A 19385-nucleotide genomic window follows, 5' to 3' on the forward strand; every position below is an offset into this window, starting at 1 on the left:
ATGACTGAATATTTGGAATATATACAAATTGGTGTAGTTCTAAAATCACCCAAACCAATAAATCATAATTATCAATATATTTTAAAATGTGTACATGATCAATATTTTGAGCTGGAGGAATCATTTATGCTACCCTGCATTATCCATTGTGATGCAGTGGTATGTGGTGGTGGAGGTAATGTGGAGGACTCCGATGAAAAACCGGAAATTAGTTATGCCATTGAAAGTAATATTGAAGATGACGGTGAACTTCGTGCTGATGAGGATGTGAAGTTTGAAGATGCACAGAAAGGCCAAAATATGCGAGAAGGAAAAGTAAGTATTGGGCAGGTTTACTAGGGAGTGTGTGGAAGGGAATTTGTTGCCTTAATCGATTTTATTTTATTTACGAATGATCCCTAATTATGAATTATTTATTTTATCTCCAGGACCCATTAAACCTCATTGTTAGTAAGCCATTTGACTCTGAGCCTGAAGATGATAAAGTAACACTGGAAAAACAACCGTCTATGGAATTTCTAGATGATGATGTAAAGGAACCCAAAGAAGAGGAAGACAATGAAGATGAATTGAATAATGAAATGGAAATTGGGAATATTGAATATGATAATGAGGTATGCTGCCTTATGGTTTAAAATAATCTTTATATCCTCCATCATAGTATAAAAAGACGAAAATCATGTCTAAATATTCTGTATAAATACCACCGGACTTTATATAGATCAAATATTCTGTATAGAGAACACCGGTCTTTATTAGGACCAATTGGTCTGTATAGAGACCATCGGTCTTTATAAAGACCAATTGGTCTGTATAGAGACCATCGGTCTTTATAAAGACCAATTGGTCTGTATAGAGACCATCGGTCTTTATAAAGACCAATTGGTCTGTATAGAGACCATCGGTCTTTATAAAGACCAATTGGTCTGTATAGAGACCATCGGTCTTTAGACAGACCAAGTGGTCTGTATAGAGACCATCGGTCTTTAGACAGACCAAGTGGTCTGTATAGAGATCATCGGTCTTTAGACAGACCAATTGGTTTGTATAGAGACCATCGGTCTTTAGACAGACCAACGGTCTTTATAAAGACCAATTGGTCTTTATAGAGACCAACGGTCTTTATAAAGACCAATTGGTCTTTATAGAGACCAACGGTCTTTATAAAGACCAATTGGTCTTTATAAAGACCAATTGGTCTATATGGAGACCATCGGTCTTTATAAAGACCAATTGGTCTATATGGAGACCATCGGTCTTTATAAAGACCAATTGGTCTATATGGAGACCATCGGTCTTTATAAAGACCAATTGGTCTATATGGAGACCATCGGTCTTTATAAAGACCAATTGGTCTATATGGAGACCATCGGTCTTTATAAAGACTAATTGGTTTGTATAGAGACCATCTGTCTTTGTCAAGACCAGTTGGTCTTTATAAAGACCCGTTCCGTACTTTAAGAGCTTTATTGGTTAATAATTTATTTCCATTTTAGTCGACGGCCTCTGAAGATAATACCCCTTCAATCAGCGCATTTATTCAAAACTTCATCAAGTCACAAGAAAATCTAATATTATTTATTGAATTATATAAACAACAAGATGGACTGTGGAATCCGAATGTTAAAACGAAAAACCTAAAGAAATCCAAAGAAATGTATTTGAAAGAAATGAGAAAAGATTTGAAGAATCAATACCAAATTGATATGACAATAATACAAATTGAAAAAATCATAAAATATTTACATCGACGATACCAACGTTCACAGGAAGCATCCAAAATGGATGAAAATCCATTGTGGTTCATAAAGGAATTGGAATTTTTGGGACCCATTTACCAAACAGCCAAACCCAATGTTAAATTAAAAATACCACATTGTGATTTAAAAAGTAAACAAATTACCCAACTATTAGCCATTTATGAACGATATCCGAATTTATGGAATACCGATCTTATTGAACATTGTTGTAGAAATAAACGCAAAGAGGCAATTGAAGAAATGCTACAAACTGTCAACGCCGAATTGAATTGGGGTATTGATGAAGATCAATTAAAGGACTATTTGCAATTTATACACCAGAAATTTTCGAAAGAGAAACGTTTAGATATTAAAAATGAGAATTGCTCTCAGGCGAACAACAAAAAACACGTTTCATACTATAAACATATGTTGTTTCTTTATGATCATGTGGGACCCTTTAAATGTCCTCAATGCAATACGGAAAATAAGAACGCCCAAAGTTATAAAATACACAAATCCCAACATGATGGTTCCATGCCGATGAAATGTTCCCTATGCCAGAAAGAATTTAAAGTCGTCAGCACCTATGTTTTACATGCCCGTCGTCACATGAACGATTTGGAGGATGTTTGTCAGGAATGTGGTAAAAAATTCATTAATTCATATGATCTGCGGATACATATGCGTTCGCATACGGGTTCCAAACCATTTTGTTGTGAAATTTGCGGTGTATCTTTTCGTCATCTGCAAACGTTTACCTGTCACAAAAGACGTCACGAGAAGAACTATTTACATCATTGTCCGACATGTTCGAAGGGATTCTATAGCAAAGGTAAACTGGATGATCATATCCGGTCGCATAAACAAATACGGGAATTTAAATGTGAAACATGTGGTAAGGCTTTCATTACGAAAAAGACATTACAGCAGCATCTTGTGACGCATGAAGATATAAGGAAATTTGCGTGTTCGCTGTGTGGTAAAAGTTTTAAATTGAAAATTGGCCTTCATCAACATATGAGAACGCATGGTAATCAAAGATATGAACGACCCGAGGAGGTGGTATAATTGAAGAAGAAGAATTTATATAATGTATATATATATATATATATAGAATAGTATTATATAATATATTATTATTAGATAATAAAAATTGAAAAACATGAATGAAAATCTATCAAATTTATATTTCTATCGCTTCCACATCTTTCCTTTAATTGAGCCATTGCCATATATGTGTGTAACACATATGACAATGCTGGGAATAGCGAGTAATTCCTTCAAGAAAGATTTGCTTCCTCAAACTTTCCCAGCAGGCAGATTGAGTAAATTGAATACGGGAGCACATTAATAAAGAACAATTTCAAATTGTATGCGTTCCCAATTTTCCTGTTGGGTGATTTTTAAAAACATAATTTGTCAAATTTATATTGACACTAGTATTACGTTGGAATCAAATCAGCTGGGATTTGCTGTTACCTTTTATAATTGTACCATGGGCGTAGATATTTTAAAAATATTTATTTACGGTTCTTCCTAAGGCGTAGGTTTTTTACAAATCATTTTCAATGGTCTGCCAAAGGCGTAGATTTCTTAAAAATTATTTTCAAGGGTCTTTCAAAGGCGTAGATTTCTTAAATTTTTTTCAAGGGTCTTTCAAAGGCGTCTTTCACATCGGTTGGAAAATGCGGCTAAAGCCTTTAAAATACCGAAAAAAATGAGCCGACACCGTTATATAGGATCTACACGAAATCCTAAACGAATATTGAAAATGTTGACACCTCATGAGAACTTGAAATATTAAATTAGAGCCAATTCGGTTGAAAAATGTGCCAAAAACCCCAATTTAAAAATTCTAAGACGATCTAAGCATGTCCATCTGTCCGTCCGTCCGTTTGTTGTAATCACTCTAGCGTCTAAACGAGTTGAGATAGATCGCCAAAATTTTGCACAGAGTCGTCTCTTGTTTGCAGGCAGGTCAAGTTCGAAGATGGGATATATCGGTCCACGTTTAGGCTTAGCTCCCATATAAGGGTACCCACCAATTTTCCATATTTTGGGGTTCTTGAGCGCGTTTTTAACCGAATTCGCTGAAATTTGCTGCATAGGGTTTCCTATTGGGTACTAAATGTCTTCACAAAACATTATACATATAGGTCCATTTTTTGGTAGCCCTCATATAACGGTACCCTCTAATTTTCAGTATTATGGGGGTTTTGATCGTAGTTTTCAACCGAATTGGCTGTAATTTAACACTTTGAGTTCTTATTGGGTAGCTAATCTCTCCCCTAAAAATTATAAATATAGGTCAATTTTTTCTGGTCAATTTTTTCTGGTAATGGGGGTTACCATTATACGGGGGCTACCCGGAAACATTGGTATATGTTGTTTTTTTGGTAGGGACATGTTCTACTCAATAATAATCCAAAATATGAAATTACAGCTAATTTGGTTGACACCTCATATGAACCCTTAAAAATTAAATTAGAGCCAATTCGGTTGAAAAATGTGCTCAAAGCCCCCCAAAAATTCCGAATAATGGAGATTGCCAATATATGGGGGCTAACCGGAAACATCGACCAATATTGTTAATTTTTGGTAAGGGCATTTTCTATTCAATAAGAATACCAAATATTAAATTACACCCAAATTGGTTGAAACACATGGTCAAACTCCCCAAAATACCGATCTTTGGGGTGTAACGCTATATGAGGGCTTCCCTAAGAACCGGATCAATATTGATAATTGTTAGTATGAAGATTTACTACCATACCACAACACAAAATAACAAATTACAAGCAACTAGGTAGAAAAATGTGTCCAAAAACCTCAAAATACCGAATATTGGGATGGTACCGCTATATGGGGGCTACCCCGAAACATGGACCAATATTGATATTTTTTCGTAGACAGATCTGATAGCTAAAGTGAATCCAAAATACCAAATAACAGCTGATTATTTTGAAAAACGTGTCTAAAACCCAAAAAATACTGAATAATGAGGGGTACCGTTATATGGGGGGTACCCTAAAAAGGGGACGAATATTAATCATTTACGTTAGGAAGATTTGATACCCAATGAGAACCAAACGTACCAAATTACAGACAATTCGGTTGAAAAACGTAACAAAAATCCTCATAATACCGAATATTTGGGGGTATGATTATATGGTGGCCCCACTAAAAAGTGGACCACTATTGATTATTTTCGGTAGAATGATTTGATACCAAATGAGAACCAAACGTAGCAAATTACAGCCAATTCGGTTGAAAACATGTCAAAAATCCTCATCATATCGAAAATTTGGGGGCACCGTTATATGAGAGCTAAACTAAAAAGTAGACCGATGTATTCCTTTTTCAAAACCAAACATCCTAGAAGTAGTATTAATGTATGTGAATATTTCGGGTTATTACAATCCGAATGACAATATTGATATACACTCTAGGGTCTCTGTTGTCGGGTTTTTGTATGGAACGCTCCTCAATCAAACCATTCGTAGATCTCCGAGTGGTTTCAAATGCTTAGCGTCTATGACCAGCTCTGTGACCATTTAATGTCACCATCGATTTGAACGATTTTCCACAAATATCGCAACAATAATTCCCGGTACTGGAATGCATATTCTTATGTTTAAATAAACGTTCATTACCATGCAACCGTTTCGAGGGTAATTCTTTGCGATGTCTTCGTATGTGGGCAATAAGTGTTGATTTATTTCGATACGAGGCACCACATAATTCACAACAGAACGTTGTTTCTTTTGTATGTGTTAGGTGATGCTTTTTCAAATCTGCTGGCTTAGCAAAACGTTTGCCACCCACTAGACATTTTTCGCTGAGAGCATTCAGATGTCTTTGCGCATGCAATTTGTACAGTTTGCTATCTTTAAAATCCTTCAGTTGACATTTTAAGGTGGGCAACTCTTCGGCTGGATTTTCCTCCATGCATTCTTCATCGTCGTATAAATCCACTGGGACCTTAAAAAAATTATATTGATATAAATTACATTAAAATCAGACCTCAAACAATAAGTGTCTAGTAAAGAGTAGAGAGACTTACCTCCCTATTTGCCACAATTCCTTCACTTGTTTGACAATCTTCCTCCTCCGCATTATCTTCGTAAAAATTATTCTCATCATATAAAACAGAGGCATTATTTTCAGTGTCTTTCGATTTAATGTCAGCATCTTCACATACCTTTCTAGAAATTTTATATTCCAGTTGATTATCATCAGAAAACTGTTCATCCTCCATCTCTAATAAATATTCCTAAAAGAAAAATTTATGAATTATTAGATTTTTCAATTGAAACGTCGTTACCAATTATTTATTTTCAACCATACCTCATTTGTATCCGACTTTTCTATTTCAATACTATGAACTTCATTTGTTGTTCTACTTCTTTTTTTGCTCGGCTGTTCGTGGTGGTTATCTTTCAATTTAAGTTCATTTTTATCGTCCATTTGAAAATGTCCAATACAATGATTTAGAAAAGATTCTACAACCGAATAAATATCACCACAATGATTACATTTCAAAATATAGGGATCTTTGTAGTCACACGATGAGGCTATTAGAATTTCACCACAACGTAAATAACGTAAAATGTCTTTAGACGATTGAAGCTGAAAGAAAAATAACAAGTAAAAATATTAGTAAGATCGGCCAGGTCAAACTTTGTATATCCTCCAACACGTAAGGGCCCACACGAAGCGGAACTCTACCCGGAAACATGGGCCAATATTGATAAATTTTGGTAGGGAGATTTTCTACTCAATGAGGATCCAAAATATGAAATTCCAGCTAATTTGGTTGAAGCGGGTGTTCAAGCTCCCCAAAATACTGAAGTTTAGGATGTAGCGTTATATGGAAGATTCCCTAAAAAGTGAACCAATATTGATCATGTTAAGTTAAGTAAGTGGAGGCAATTCGGTTAAAAAACGTGTCCAAAATCTCCAAAATAGCGAATAATGGTGGTTACCATTATATGGTGGCTACCCGGAAACATGGACCAATGTTGATAATTCTCGGTAGGGACATTTTCTACTCAATGCTAATCCACAATATTAATTTTCTACAAATTCGTTGAAACGCGTGCTCAAGCTTCTCAAAATACCGATCTTTGGGGTGTAGCGTTATATGGGGGCTTCCCTAAAAGGTGGACCAATATTGATAATATTTAGTAGGAAGATTTACAACCACACCAAAACCACACTACAACCACACCACAACCCAAAACAACAAATTACAAACAATTAGATAGAATCGTGTCCACAAAACCATCAAAAGATCGAATATTTGGCGTACCATTATATGGGGGCTACCCTGAAGCATATGTCAATATAGATACTTTTTCGTAAAAATAGATCTGATAGCCAAGTGAAACCAAAATACCAAATTACAGCTGTTTTAATTGAGAAACTTGTTAAACATCTCCTTACCACCCTTGGTAGAGGGAGGAAGAAATCCTACCATCTTCACTGATGCACCCTAAAGTGCACCCACTCGTCTCCCTAAGCAGAACGCCCGATTTCATCATCTCCGAACGCTGCACTTTCCTTAATCATAGGAAAGACAACTGGCAAGGATTCAGAGAGTTCACCAACCAGTGCTTTAGAAAACTTTCCATTCCTTCTGATGTACCCATACAAAGGAAATTCCGAGACATCATTACAGCTGCAGCCGCCAGATTTAATCTGCTGGTCGAATGCCCGATATGAGACCTAATTTCCAGCAGCAGTTAGCAGCAGATTTCAGGCTCAGGGAACTTACGTTGGAGGTCAGCAGATTAGTCGCGGAGCATAAGCGGAATAAATGGTTAGAGCATCATGGGCAACGATTAAGTCGCTCTCGAACTCTGGATGATAGGACCTCAGTTTCCGCGATAGTTTAGAGGAACAAAGTAAGGAAATCGTCGACCAGTTAGACAGACTTATACCGGAAGAGCAATGTGGGGATACGCTTCCCGAGGAACTGCTACTAAATCTCACCCTGACTAATGATGAGCTGGACACCACGGTGATCCCAGCCAAGTCTATACAGGGGGATTGTTGTAGCATAAACGAAGGAAGCGTAGACCCTGTTGTCCGACCGACTTCAAATCTGACACCAACAGGTTTTGTGTCGGCACTTGCCGACAATAAACTTCTGAGGCAATCTGCGACGGAGGCAATGTCCGACGATGGGGAATCTGTCGAGACCCCAGCAACGGACAGCGGCTCAAATGTTGGGAAAGCCCGAGAAGTAGCTGATGCGAATTTAACTACTTACATTTTTATTGCATCCGGTGGGACTTTCAAATTCGTATTCAATAAAGACTTCATTGGCATTTTTGTTGTCACTTTCGTCATTTTCATTTATCTAATATTAATAAAAAAAAGAAATATTTTAAAATTATAAATAATTCACATAATTTAAATACTTACCTCCAAATCCTTTAAATTATTGCAATAATATGGCCTCAAAAATTCCATTAGATCGTAACACCATAATTTCGGTTTCAAATCCGGTCTTTTTTCCAGTCTCGTTAAATCTTCACGATATTCCATTGTCAATTTATGAATTTCATTATTAATATCCTCTTCGGTGATATTCGAGTAGTGTCTATTCAATGATTTGCATATATCCTGTATTGATTTTGATTTTTTTGCATTATTGAAATAGTGAGGATGTTTTTTATTATACAAATTGGGATATTGTTGATATTTCCTTAGTAATAATTCCAACATTTCTTTACTCCATAGTCTGGAAATGAATAATTTTTTATTAATTTGAATTTGTAGGATATTTTATTTGAGATATACCTATCTGGTAGATCCTCTGCTTCGCTATCTTCTTGGGATTCGAATTCAATATGCACTTCTTCATAGTCCAACGAGTGGGAGCTTAGTTCATTAGCCTTTTTATAAAAGAAGATTAAATTAAATTTACATTAAATTTTTAATTTCATTGTCCTAATAAAAAAATCTACCTACCTCCGGGTCGTTACTCAATACCTCCTCGTCAATCTAAAAAATAAATGGGCATATTCAATTCCAAATAGAAATAAAGAAATAATTAAAAAATATTTGTATTTTACCTCATTTGCTGTGTAATTGCCCTTCACAACACAATGGGTCTCGAGAAATGCCAATTGCTTGAAACACCATAGTTTTGGTGTAGCCTTTTCATTACACCCGGCTTCTTTATTTTTATTCAATTCGCGCAATTCTTTAAGATATTGCGTTCGCAGAGTATGTATTTTCTTTTTAATATGATTTACAGTTATATTTCTGTTGATTTTCTTCAGGGCTTTACAGATGTCATTAAGCGATTTGATTCTAGCATTTCTATATAAATATTGGGGATTTTTGGTATTATATAAATGATCGTATTTACGATATTTTGAAATTAATAATTGAACCAATTGTTTATTCCACATTCTGGAAAGAAAAAAAATAGATTTTATTATAATTAAAACAAGTGAAAAGTGTGCTATGTTTCGTGAAAATCGATTGAGATTTCGATATAGCTCCCATATGTAGTGGCGCATTTAGATTTGAAGTTCACCTTCATTTCTGAACGCTATAATATGCCATAAGGGGAAATGCTATAATTTTTTTTTTTGATGATAGTGGTGAAACTTTCTTTAACCTTTTTTTTTGTTAGTATGTTCTTATTTCATACATTTGTACATGCACAATACATCAATTGAGTGCTTTTACCATGTCTTTGTGCTAGAAAAGTCGCCATAATGGTTTTTTGAAATTTAAGATAGTATTGGTTATTCAGCCGTTTTTTTATTGGTTTTAGCCGAGGATACAAAAGGGGGTAATTGAGGAGACATTTTGATCTTTTTATCTTAACCTCGAAGCTGTTCACCTGCAAAGTTATTTGAACGTTTGAAAAGAAAAGTTTATTTTTTTTTTGCATTTTTGCAAGTCATAACCAACAAGTTTTATCAAAAAAAAAAAAAAAAAAAAAAAAACTTTGAAGTTTTCCTAATTGCTTGTAAAACAGCCAGCCAGTTGTCAAACGTGGTTGTAATTGTTGGTGAAATAATTTTCTTTTTCCTGTTTCCACGATTGTTGGAATAAATTCTTGCCGGAGCAAGGAACTCTAAAAAAAACTTGCAGTACTGAAACTTAACTGGTGGCCCAGATACATGTTTTTATTGGATTCTTTGGAGTTCCTGTTTTTTTTACTTGGCAACAGTACCATATATGCTCTATGTCGTTGTTTTCACTTGGATTCCCCCTCATTTCCCTGCCTTGATACACCGATGCCGTCCATAAGCTGTTATGTCTGCCAAACTTCTTCAACAACATTAGGTGTTTAGTGGCTTCGCATGCTTTAAAGCGATCGGTAGTTTTGTTGGAAATCTTATAATTATTAATATTTGAGTGCGGGTATTCCAAGTGAAGAAAAAAAAACAAAAATTTAAATATTACGCTATATTGGTAGTTTATCCCGTCAAAATTATTATTAATACCCATATATTTTTTATTGGTTGCATTAGTTTTCTAAAAAAAAAAAAGAAAAAATGTAAAAAAATCAGAAACATTCGGCATTGAAACGAAAGTGAGTGTTTGTGTGGTTAACCAAATTGAAGGCCAGAGAACAAAATAAGAAAAGTACAGATCAAAGTGAAGATCATTTTCTGTTAAAAGTTCATATGATAAGTGTTTTGTTTGAGAAGAGAGAACAGATCCAACGACTGTTAAATTGGTTAATTTGCGGGAGTTTGCTGTTGTAATTATCAACCAACCCATTCTGGAAGGCCTTTCAACGTGGGAGCTCCGACATATTCAAAGTAAGTTAACTCTCTTTAACTTCCATCAAACCACCATCAACCAACCAATCGATCTATTGTACAGAGAGTAAGCGGGTGAACCGTTATTGCTCTCACGTTCCACAAGATATTTGCATTGATATTTTTAAATATGCAAATATTTTGCTGATATTATAAAATGATCATAAAAATTTTTAAATGGCTTTAAAATTACTTGTTTTGCAATTAAAATATTTCTAAAGGATACGGATGTTGATGGTTGTTTGAATTTTACTCGCTATGCAAAAAAATGTACAAGTGTTGGATGTGTTAATGTTAAGTATTGGGTTAACAGGCAGCACGCTGTTGCGAACAATTGGCGCTGTTAACTATGCTGTTGAGAGAACATAGTTTGAAAAGCACTGCTTTAATGTATTCTTTGCTAATGATTTTCTTTCTTATTTTAAATTAATTTTATTTTGTTTCGCTTTCAATAACAAATCCAACATTGTATATTTTTTGAAACCCATTTGCTTTACATATGAATTTATTTTTGGGGAATGATCTTCAAATAATTTAACTTGAACTGAAAATATAAAAAAAAATCTCCGATTGCAATAATTTGTGCTTGTGTTGATGATGACTGTAAAAGGTCAATGTACCTAACAGCTGTTCATATGAAGGAAACAGAAACACACAAACATATACAGAACTGATTAAAGATTCTTTTTTTTTTGCAATTTCACATCTAACGTTCAAGCCCGAATTTTGTTTCTGAATTTTGAAATTCTATTTTTTTTAAAAAAATTTAAAAATTTTAACTTATGTTTTTCAATAATATAATTTTATAGAGATACATTTAGTATAATTTTGATACGTAATTATTTAGCTATTTTTAGTTTTTTTCTGATTTTTTTGTGGAAATCATTAGTAATTGGTCAAGTATTTGATATCGGTGATAAATATGATAGTTTCAAAAATATTGAATGTTAAAATCTTTATAAATTTAGGATTTTCAACATTTATCTGAATTTTTTCTTTTTGGGTAGTTTTAATGAATTTTATTTTCAATAAATTTTTGGTATTGTTAACCATGTGCTAAACGAATGTTCTAAGTTTAATTTGAAACAGGGGTCAGAGAAGTAACATAGGGTAAACAAATATGGGTTTGCCATATGTGTTAAACAATTTATTTTTGTTTTTGGATTTTCATGGCAAACAGGATGGGAGGGCTAACCATGCATCTACAGCTAAGCATGGCATTGTCAAATTATGAAGGAAATAGACTCCTCTTTTCTATATTTTGCTTTGGACTATAGATATCCTTCTTCATATATCCCTTTCCTTCTTGTACTTCTTTCTATCATTTATGCACGCATTATAATTAAATAGACTGGTAGTTGGCATAATTTCTTGATGAATTTTTGGCAAGATCCCACCCCAACGACGAGCAATAAGGCTGGTGAACTATGCGTGCCAGGCCATATGATTCATCTGAAAATATCTACAGGAAAATTGTAATCGATTTAACCCATGCATGCTACAATATGGGAGCTATATCTAAATCTGGACCGATTTTCACGAAACTTGGCAGACAACACTCTAGGCTTAATTCAGTACGTTATGCCAAATTTCGTGCAAATAAAAAGATATATAGGGACTTTGGGGCACCATTTACATGAAATCGGACGAAACTATATATGGGAGCTATATCTAAATCTGGACCGATTTTCACGAAAATTGGCAGACATCATTATAGGCCTAAATGATTAGCCTGTACCAAATTTCGTGTAAATCGAAAGATATATAGGGACCGTTTACATTAAATCGGTTAAATATATATATGGGAGCTATATCTAAATCTGAACCGATTTTTCCCAATTTCAATAGGGTTCGTCCTTGGGCCGAATAAGTGACCTATGCCAAATTTCATCCAATTCGGATCATAAATGCGACCTGTACTTTGTTTACAATTTAACATGGACAGACAGACGGACGGACGGACGGACGGACATGCATAAATCGACTTAGAAAGTGATTCTATGCATATTCTCAAAAGAAACCATGTGTCTATCTCGTTTCCTTTTGCCTGTTACAAACATATGCACAAAGATATAATACCCTGTACCACAGAGTGGTGAAGGGTATAAAAACCCCATACACACACCATTCTGAAATCAATGAAAAATTGCATTCAAACGGACAGACTTGGATTCTTTGGTGTACCATTTGTATGAAATCGAGTCAAATTATGTATTGATTCGGATACGTTTTTCTAAATTTCCACATATTTCGTCTTAGCGAAAATGTATCTCAAAGAATTGCACTGTTATTTATCTATGCCTTCCTTCTTTATCTGATTAGTTTTTATCTTCGGCTTTAACCACGTCGAACATGACAATTTGGAAGAAACAATGTAAATGAGTATGATTTACATAATAAATAATTTGTTGGTTGTGTGTGTGTGTTTTTTCAATCAAAATACTGCTCAACTTTGCTATCTATGACAGTCTCTTTGAATTGCCTTTTTGTCAAAATTCCAGTGCAATTTCAGAGAATATAAAAAATAAAAATCATTTTACTCAAAACTCAAAAAAAAACTCAAAACTCACATATCGTGACATAACATAATGTTATACCACACCGACATCTATATTTCATTCGTGACTATAAAATGTCCTATCTTTATACTTTTATGTCTTTGATTATTTCAGGTCTTTGGCCTCATGATGACTCTTACTTCATACATTCACCAATTCGAATATTTTGGAGAGTTTTTGGACACCTTAGTTACATATTCCTGCAACAGATGTCACTAGAGTTGACAAGACTGCCAATACAAATGTAAAGCGGAACTTTTATTTTTTAACACTCCGAAAAACCAAATTTTCGTTCTCCATTATATATTGTCACCGAATATATACGATTTTGTAATAAATATAATTTTTTATTAATATCCCGCCATTAATTTCAATTACGGCGCCTTACGTCCCATTACGTATACCTTACGTACTCTTTTGCCTTGTCTAACTACAAACTCTCCCATTTTACTTTGACATTACTCTCCATTGAAAGAATGATTTGAAAGCAAAACCAACAACAACACAACAATTTTTACAAATCGCAATGACATTTTGCCGGTTAGCCTGTTCAAGCTATAAATTCAATCTGGTTCGTTCAGTACCACGTGAACTTCGTTGTTTATCTCTTCAAGCCACCGGACGTGCCGCTCCAACAAATAAATCCCCAAACATGTCCCTCAATGAAGCCAAGAAAATCGCTGCCTATCGTGCCGTCGATGAGTGGGTTAAAACCAAAACAGCCGTGGGTATTGGTAGCGGATCAACAGTTGTCTTTGCAGTTGACCGTTTGGCGGAACGTGTAAAGAACGAAGGGTTAGAGGTGGTCTGTGTACCCACCAGTTTCCAAGCACGCCAGCTGATTGTTGAGAACAATTTGGTATTGGGTGATTTGGATCGTTATCCCAAATTGGATGTCGCAATTGATGGTGCCGACGAAGTTGACAAAGATATGGTGCTCATCAAGGGTGGTGGTGGTTGCCTGCTACAAGAGAAAATTGTTGCCTCCTGTGCCGAGAAACTTATCATCATAGCGGATTATACGAAAAATTCCCAAAAGCTGGGTGAACAATACAAAAAAGGTGTACCTATTGAAGTGGTCCCCATGGCTTATGTTCCTATTAGGGAAAAAATCCAACAACTATTTGGTGGTGAATTGAAGCTGCGTATGGCTGTGGCCAAGGCTGGACCTTGTGTCACCGATAATGGTAATTTCATTTTGGATTGGCATTTCCCCGCAAGTGCTGATTTCAATTGGACCGAAGTGAATCGTGATTTGCTGCTGATTCCCGGTGTCGTGGAGACAGGGTTGTTTGTCAATATGGCCACCAAGGCCTACTTTGGCATGGCTGATGGTTCGGTGAAGACTCAGGAGAAGTAATTTTTAAAAAGGAGAATATTTTTTTAGTAATATAAGTATAAACCATTCTCGTAACTAATTCTTAAGTCCATAGTTCCATAGATTTTTTTTTGTGTGAATCTGCCATATTTTTGTAAAAAAAGCATAGCTTTTTTAATAAAGTTTTATATAAATTATAAATCATAAAAGGGAAGAGACGATAAGCTATCTCTCAAGGTCAAGTGTAATACTTTGGACTTGTTTGTGTGTGTGATGTTCTTGTCTAAGAATCAGCAAAGCCATAAAGCTGATTAGCATACATTTTTTTATGAAAGATCTATATAAGGTATTTTATTTGTATGGAAAATCTGTAAATGGTTTTCTAATTATCTGGAAGACCTATAGGGGCACTCCCAATACTAAATAACTTGGAGAGCTTCTGTAGGTCTTCTGAATAATTAGATGGGTCTAAACTATATTTTTACGCGCCCTTAGTAACGCGTGGATTTATTAAAAAATATTTTTAACGACCCTCAATAGGCGTGGATTTATTAAAACATATTTTTAAGGACCCTCAATAGGCGTTGATTTATTAAGATATATTTTTAAGGACCATTATCAGGGCGTGATTTTTTTAAAATATATTTTTAAGGACCCATATTAAGGCGCGAATTTATAATAAAGGAAGTCCTATAGGGACACTTTTAATCATTTAGAAGACCTCTGTGAGGTCTCCAGATTATTAAGGCGCGAATTTATAATAAAGGAAGTCCTATAGGGACACTTTTAATCATTTAGAAGACCTCTGTGAGGTCTCCAGATTATTTAGTAGACCTCTAGGAGGTCTTCAAATGATCAATATGAGCCATAAGAGTTCTCTCAATTATTAAGTAGACCTCTAGGAGGTCTTCAAATGATCAATAAGAGGCATAAGAGTTCTCTCAATTATTAAGTAGACTTGTAGTAGATCTCAAAACTTATTAGAAGACCTGTAGGAGGTCTTCTAAGTGTATAGAAGGTCTTTAGGAGGCCCCTATTTATTTGAAAAAACTGAATTAGACCTTCTAATTATTTAGAAGACCTAGAGAAGTTATCCTTATTATTAAGAAGGCCTGTATGAGGTCTCCTAATTGCCAGGAAATCCCATAGGAGCTCTTCCAATTATTTAGAAGGCCTGTAGGTGGTCTTTAATTGTCAAGAAGTCCTATATGGACTCTTCTAATGATTTAGAAGATCCGTCTAATTACCAAGAAGATTTGTAAGAACTCTGTAGATTATTTAGAAGACCTGTAAGAGGTCTTCAACTTATCAATGAGAGCAATTAGAGTTCTCTTGATTATTTAGTAGACCCGCAGTAGATCTCGTAACCTTTTAGAAGATTTGTAGAAGTTTTTCTAATTATCAAGAAGGCATGTAGGAGCTCTTATAATTATTTATACGGCCTAACAGATCCCGAATAATTATTTATTAGACCCGTTGAATAGGGAAAGTGATTTTGCGGATTTTTAAGTCGTTCTTCAACCAAATCGGCTGTAATTTCAAATCTTGGATTCTCTTTGAGTAAAAAATCTCCTTAACAAAAATAATCGACATTGGTCCACTTTTAGTTGTAGCCCCTATATAACGGTACATTCAATTTGACTGGTCTTGAAGAAGTCGTCTAACCGAATTGGCTGTTATTTGGTATTTTGTGTTCGCTTTGGGTAGAAAGTCTCCCTACCAAAAATTATCGTTATTGCTCCACTTTTAGGTATAGCCCCCACACACCTAATCCTCCGATTTTCGATATTTCGAATATTTTGGACACATTTTCCATTCAAATTGACTGTAATTTTATATTATGGGTTTTCTTTGCGTAGAAAGTCTCCCTACCAAAAATTATCAACTTTGGTCCACTTTTAGATATAGCCCCCATATAACGGAATCCCAATTTTCGGGATTTTGAGGAAGTTTCCCAACAAAATTAACTGTAATTTGAGGTTTTTTGTTAGCTTTAGGTATAAAATCTCCCTACGAACTATTACCAATATTGGCCCAGTTTTAGGTATAGCCCCCATATAATGGCATCCCGATTTTCGAAATTTTGACTGTATTTTTATATTTTGGTTTCTCCTTGAGTAGAAAGCCTCCCTACCCTAAAATTATCAATATTGGTCCACTTTTGGTTATAGCCTCCATATAAGGATACCTCCAATTTTCGGTTTTTTGAAAATATTATTCTAATAGAATTACTTGTAATTTGATATTTCGGATTCTCATTAGGTAGTAAATCTCTCTACCAAAAATTATCTATAATGATCCACTTTTGGTTAACGGAATCTCGATTATCGGGATTTTGAAGAAGTTTTTCAACCATGTTAGCTGTAATTTGGGTTAAAAAATCTCCCTACCAAAAATTAGCAATATTGGTCCACTATAAGGTGTAGGACCCATTCAGCAGAACCCACGAATTTTTGTTTTTTTTTTAATTATTAAATTCATAACCTTTTTTTTGTTCTTTTTGTTACTTTACAAAGTCTTTTCGTTTGGGGTAAATAACTAAATACAAAAAAATATATAGAAAAAAGATTTCTAAACTATTAATATCTCACTCGCAGATATTATTGATATATTACCAGCATCCTTGATTCCTTTTTTCATTTAACTTAAAACGACTTTTTATTGCGACCAGGCATAATACTATTTTTCAAATAATTAAACAGCGACAATAGACCCTGTTTTTTGCCACGTGAAAAGTAATTGCTAACAACATCTTGATCCCCGGCCAGGTGGCTATCATTGACAGTGGTGGGTAGGACATTATCGTTTGCACTCAGCGATACAAACAATGCAAATGGGACCATCCACAGGCAAATTGTGAAGTAGGCCAAAATCTGTAACGAGGAACAGAAAATTATTAAAAATCTAAATTTTTAATTCCAAATCGAGCAACATACCTGTGTAAATGGATAGTACACCGATGTGAAATATTGAAAAGCCAAGAAATGATTGGCTATTAGACATCCCACCGTACCAATAAACGGCAGCGAAAGGAATTTAATAAACGGAAATGTGCTCATAATGGCCAGGTGCAGTAGCTGTGTCACAAATCCCATTATAATCATGCTCCAGGGTAGATCATCACAGAAGATGAACATCACATAAACGAACATGGTAAAGCTAATCATCATTAAGATCATTTTTCGCGCCGCACTTGTATACTCCTCCACCAGTTCGGCAATGTAGTAGAGGCCGGCAGCTAAAACAAAAATAAAATTGGTGCTTTAAAATTCCAGTCGCATGCTAGGTCCAATTACCACTCACCTATTGATATGGTTACAAAAACAATTTGAAATATCAACGCTATCCAACTTAAAATGTACATAAAACCCATGATTAATAATTCCGAAATGCGTTGGACCCGTATATAAATTCACTACACAGAAGTACGTCTAATGATGATGTTATTTCTTTTGTTGTTGTTGTTTCCTGTTCTTGTCAAATTATGTTGCAGCTGTCATTTATGTTATATCACAAACCGACATATATCTAATATATATTTAATTATTATATATATTTTTTACACAAATTTTTGTTTAATAACAAAACAACATTTCCACACAGGCAAAAAATTCCCAATTCGAAAGGCGGCTGTCGCTGACTGTAAATAACTGAAACGTCATCATCAGCTGTACGGAGACAACAACAAAACGAAAACTAGGTAAACAAAACAAAATTAATGACAATTCACGGATGAAAACCAAACCAATCAAAAATGCAGGGTTTTAAAAATCGACAACATTTTTGGAAATCTAAATATAAGGTCACGCGGCAGATAGAAGGAGTCAACGACGCTGATAGGTTTCGAAGATTACTATCCAAGGATCCGAGGTCCATCGGAAGTATCAACAACCGAACCTGCTCTAATCTACAGCATAATTAGAAACCTAAAGTGGTGGGTAAAGTGAAACCTTGACACGTATATATCTTCTGTCTTATGTATATAGCCATCGACATTATTCCAATTTTATATTCTTATATCTTTCTGTAAGCTTCTCATCTCTCTTTATTTCCCCAATATTTTTTCCCCTATAGATCTATCATTATCTCTTTTCTTCTCGTAGATGATCACAACGGACCTAACGGTCTCAGAGTGTTGCAGCCACATAAGCGACTGCACATCCGTAAACCTAACTTAACCTAAGGTCACACAGCAAGCGAAAGTCAGCTGTTTCTTCAAGTCAAGTCTAAAGGGGGAAACACATACGTGGATACAGGCCTGGCCTTTTAGGTTAGTTTTGTATAAAATCCCAAATTATAAAGGAATGTCAAATTCAAACTTGAATTCGGACGCCGTTCCCCTTTTACAATAAAAGGAGCCAACTTAACATACTAATCCCTTAAGGGCAAAAATTTCACCGTTTGTTACGTTTTCACAATGAAAGTCAATTCTCAATAATGGATTTTGACAGCAAACTTGAGTAGCAGCTGATATGCCTCTGAAGTTCCTGGATGACCTTATATATAGGCCTTGGCCAATAAGATCATCCAGAGAGACCAATTGGGCTAGTCAAAACTGATAAAAATCAGTATACGACTGACAGGACTGCTTTAAAGGCAGACCGCGACTGAAGCGATGCCCGACCATGGGGAATCTATCGAGAACCCAGCAGCGGACATAGATTCAAAGGTCGGAACTGCCCGACAAATATACGATACGAAGCACTATAAACGTTCTGTATCTTATCTTCGCGAATTCGTAGAGCGAATTTGCGAATTTGTCCCTCAGAACAAATCTGTGATGCGCATTCTCTAATCAGAATGTCCACAGCCTTCACCCAAAAAGACGATGACTTCACGTCTGACTGACCCATCTACATCGTATGCAGCTGTCGTTCAGCAAGAAACTGCGGAGAAGAAACCTAGTACAGAGAAGGCATCAACCTCCTGTGGAAAGGCAAACTTCAAACTTCTGGTCAAAGACAGAAAAAGC

General features: G+C 35.2%; 4 protein-coding genes across 4 annotated transcripts; 2 read left to right on the forward strand and 2 right to left on the reverse strand.

Moving 5' to 3' along the window:
- On the forward strand, positions 1–2810 carry LOC133321194 (zinc finger protein 124-like). The gene is made up of 4 exons (XM_061530281.1): positions 1–315; positions 429–614; positions 1497–1798; positions 1973–2810. Exons 1-4 carry the CDS (start codon positions 1–3, stop codon positions 2808–2810), a joined length of 1641 nt encoding a protein of 546 aa, XP_061386265.1.
- A 2457-nt stretch (positions 2811–5267) lies between these two features.
- LOC133321195 (zinc finger protein 90 homolog) lies at positions 5268–13541 on the reverse strand. Its single transcript, XM_061530283.1, has 9 exons — positions 13474–13541; positions 8825–9167; positions 8721–8753; positions 8550–8644; positions 8172–8490; positions 8017–8106; positions 6090–6371; positions 5806–6015; positions 5268–5723 (listed from the first exon to the last, which is right to left on the reverse strand). Exons 1-9 carry the CDS (start codon positions 13539–13541, stop codon positions 5268–5270), a joined length of 1896 nt encoding a protein of 631 aa, XP_061386267.1.
- Positions 13542–13747: 206 nt separating this feature from the next.
- LOC133321184 (ribose-5-phosphate isomerase-like) lies at positions 13748–14455 on the forward strand. Its single transcript, XM_061530272.1, has one exon. It carries the CDS (start codon positions 13748–13750, stop codon positions 14453–14455), a length of 708 nt encoding a protein of 235 aa, XP_061386256.1.
- Positions 14456–17058: 2603 nt separating this feature from the next.
- LOC133321185 (protein TEX261-like) lies at positions 17059–17792 on the reverse strand. Its single transcript, XM_061530273.1, has 3 exons — positions 17717–17792; positions 17350–17651; positions 17059–17286 (listed from the first exon to the last, which is right to left on the reverse strand). Exons 1-3 carry the CDS (start codon positions 17784–17786, stop codon positions 17059–17061), a joined length of 600 nt encoding a protein of 199 aa, XP_061386257.1. The 5' UTR covers positions 17787–17792.
- Positions 17793–19385: the final 1593 nt, after the last annotated feature.

This window comes from Musca vetustissima, unplaced genomic scaffold, assembly GCF_032173495.1.
Source record: "Musca vetustissima isolate MV318-11 ecotype Yass unplaced genomic scaffold, APGP_CSIRO_Mvet_v1 utg5396, whole genome shotgun sequence".
In the NCBI taxonomy this organism is placed as follows: Eukaryota; Metazoa; Arthropoda; class Insecta; order Diptera; family Muscidae; genus Musca; species Musca vetustissima.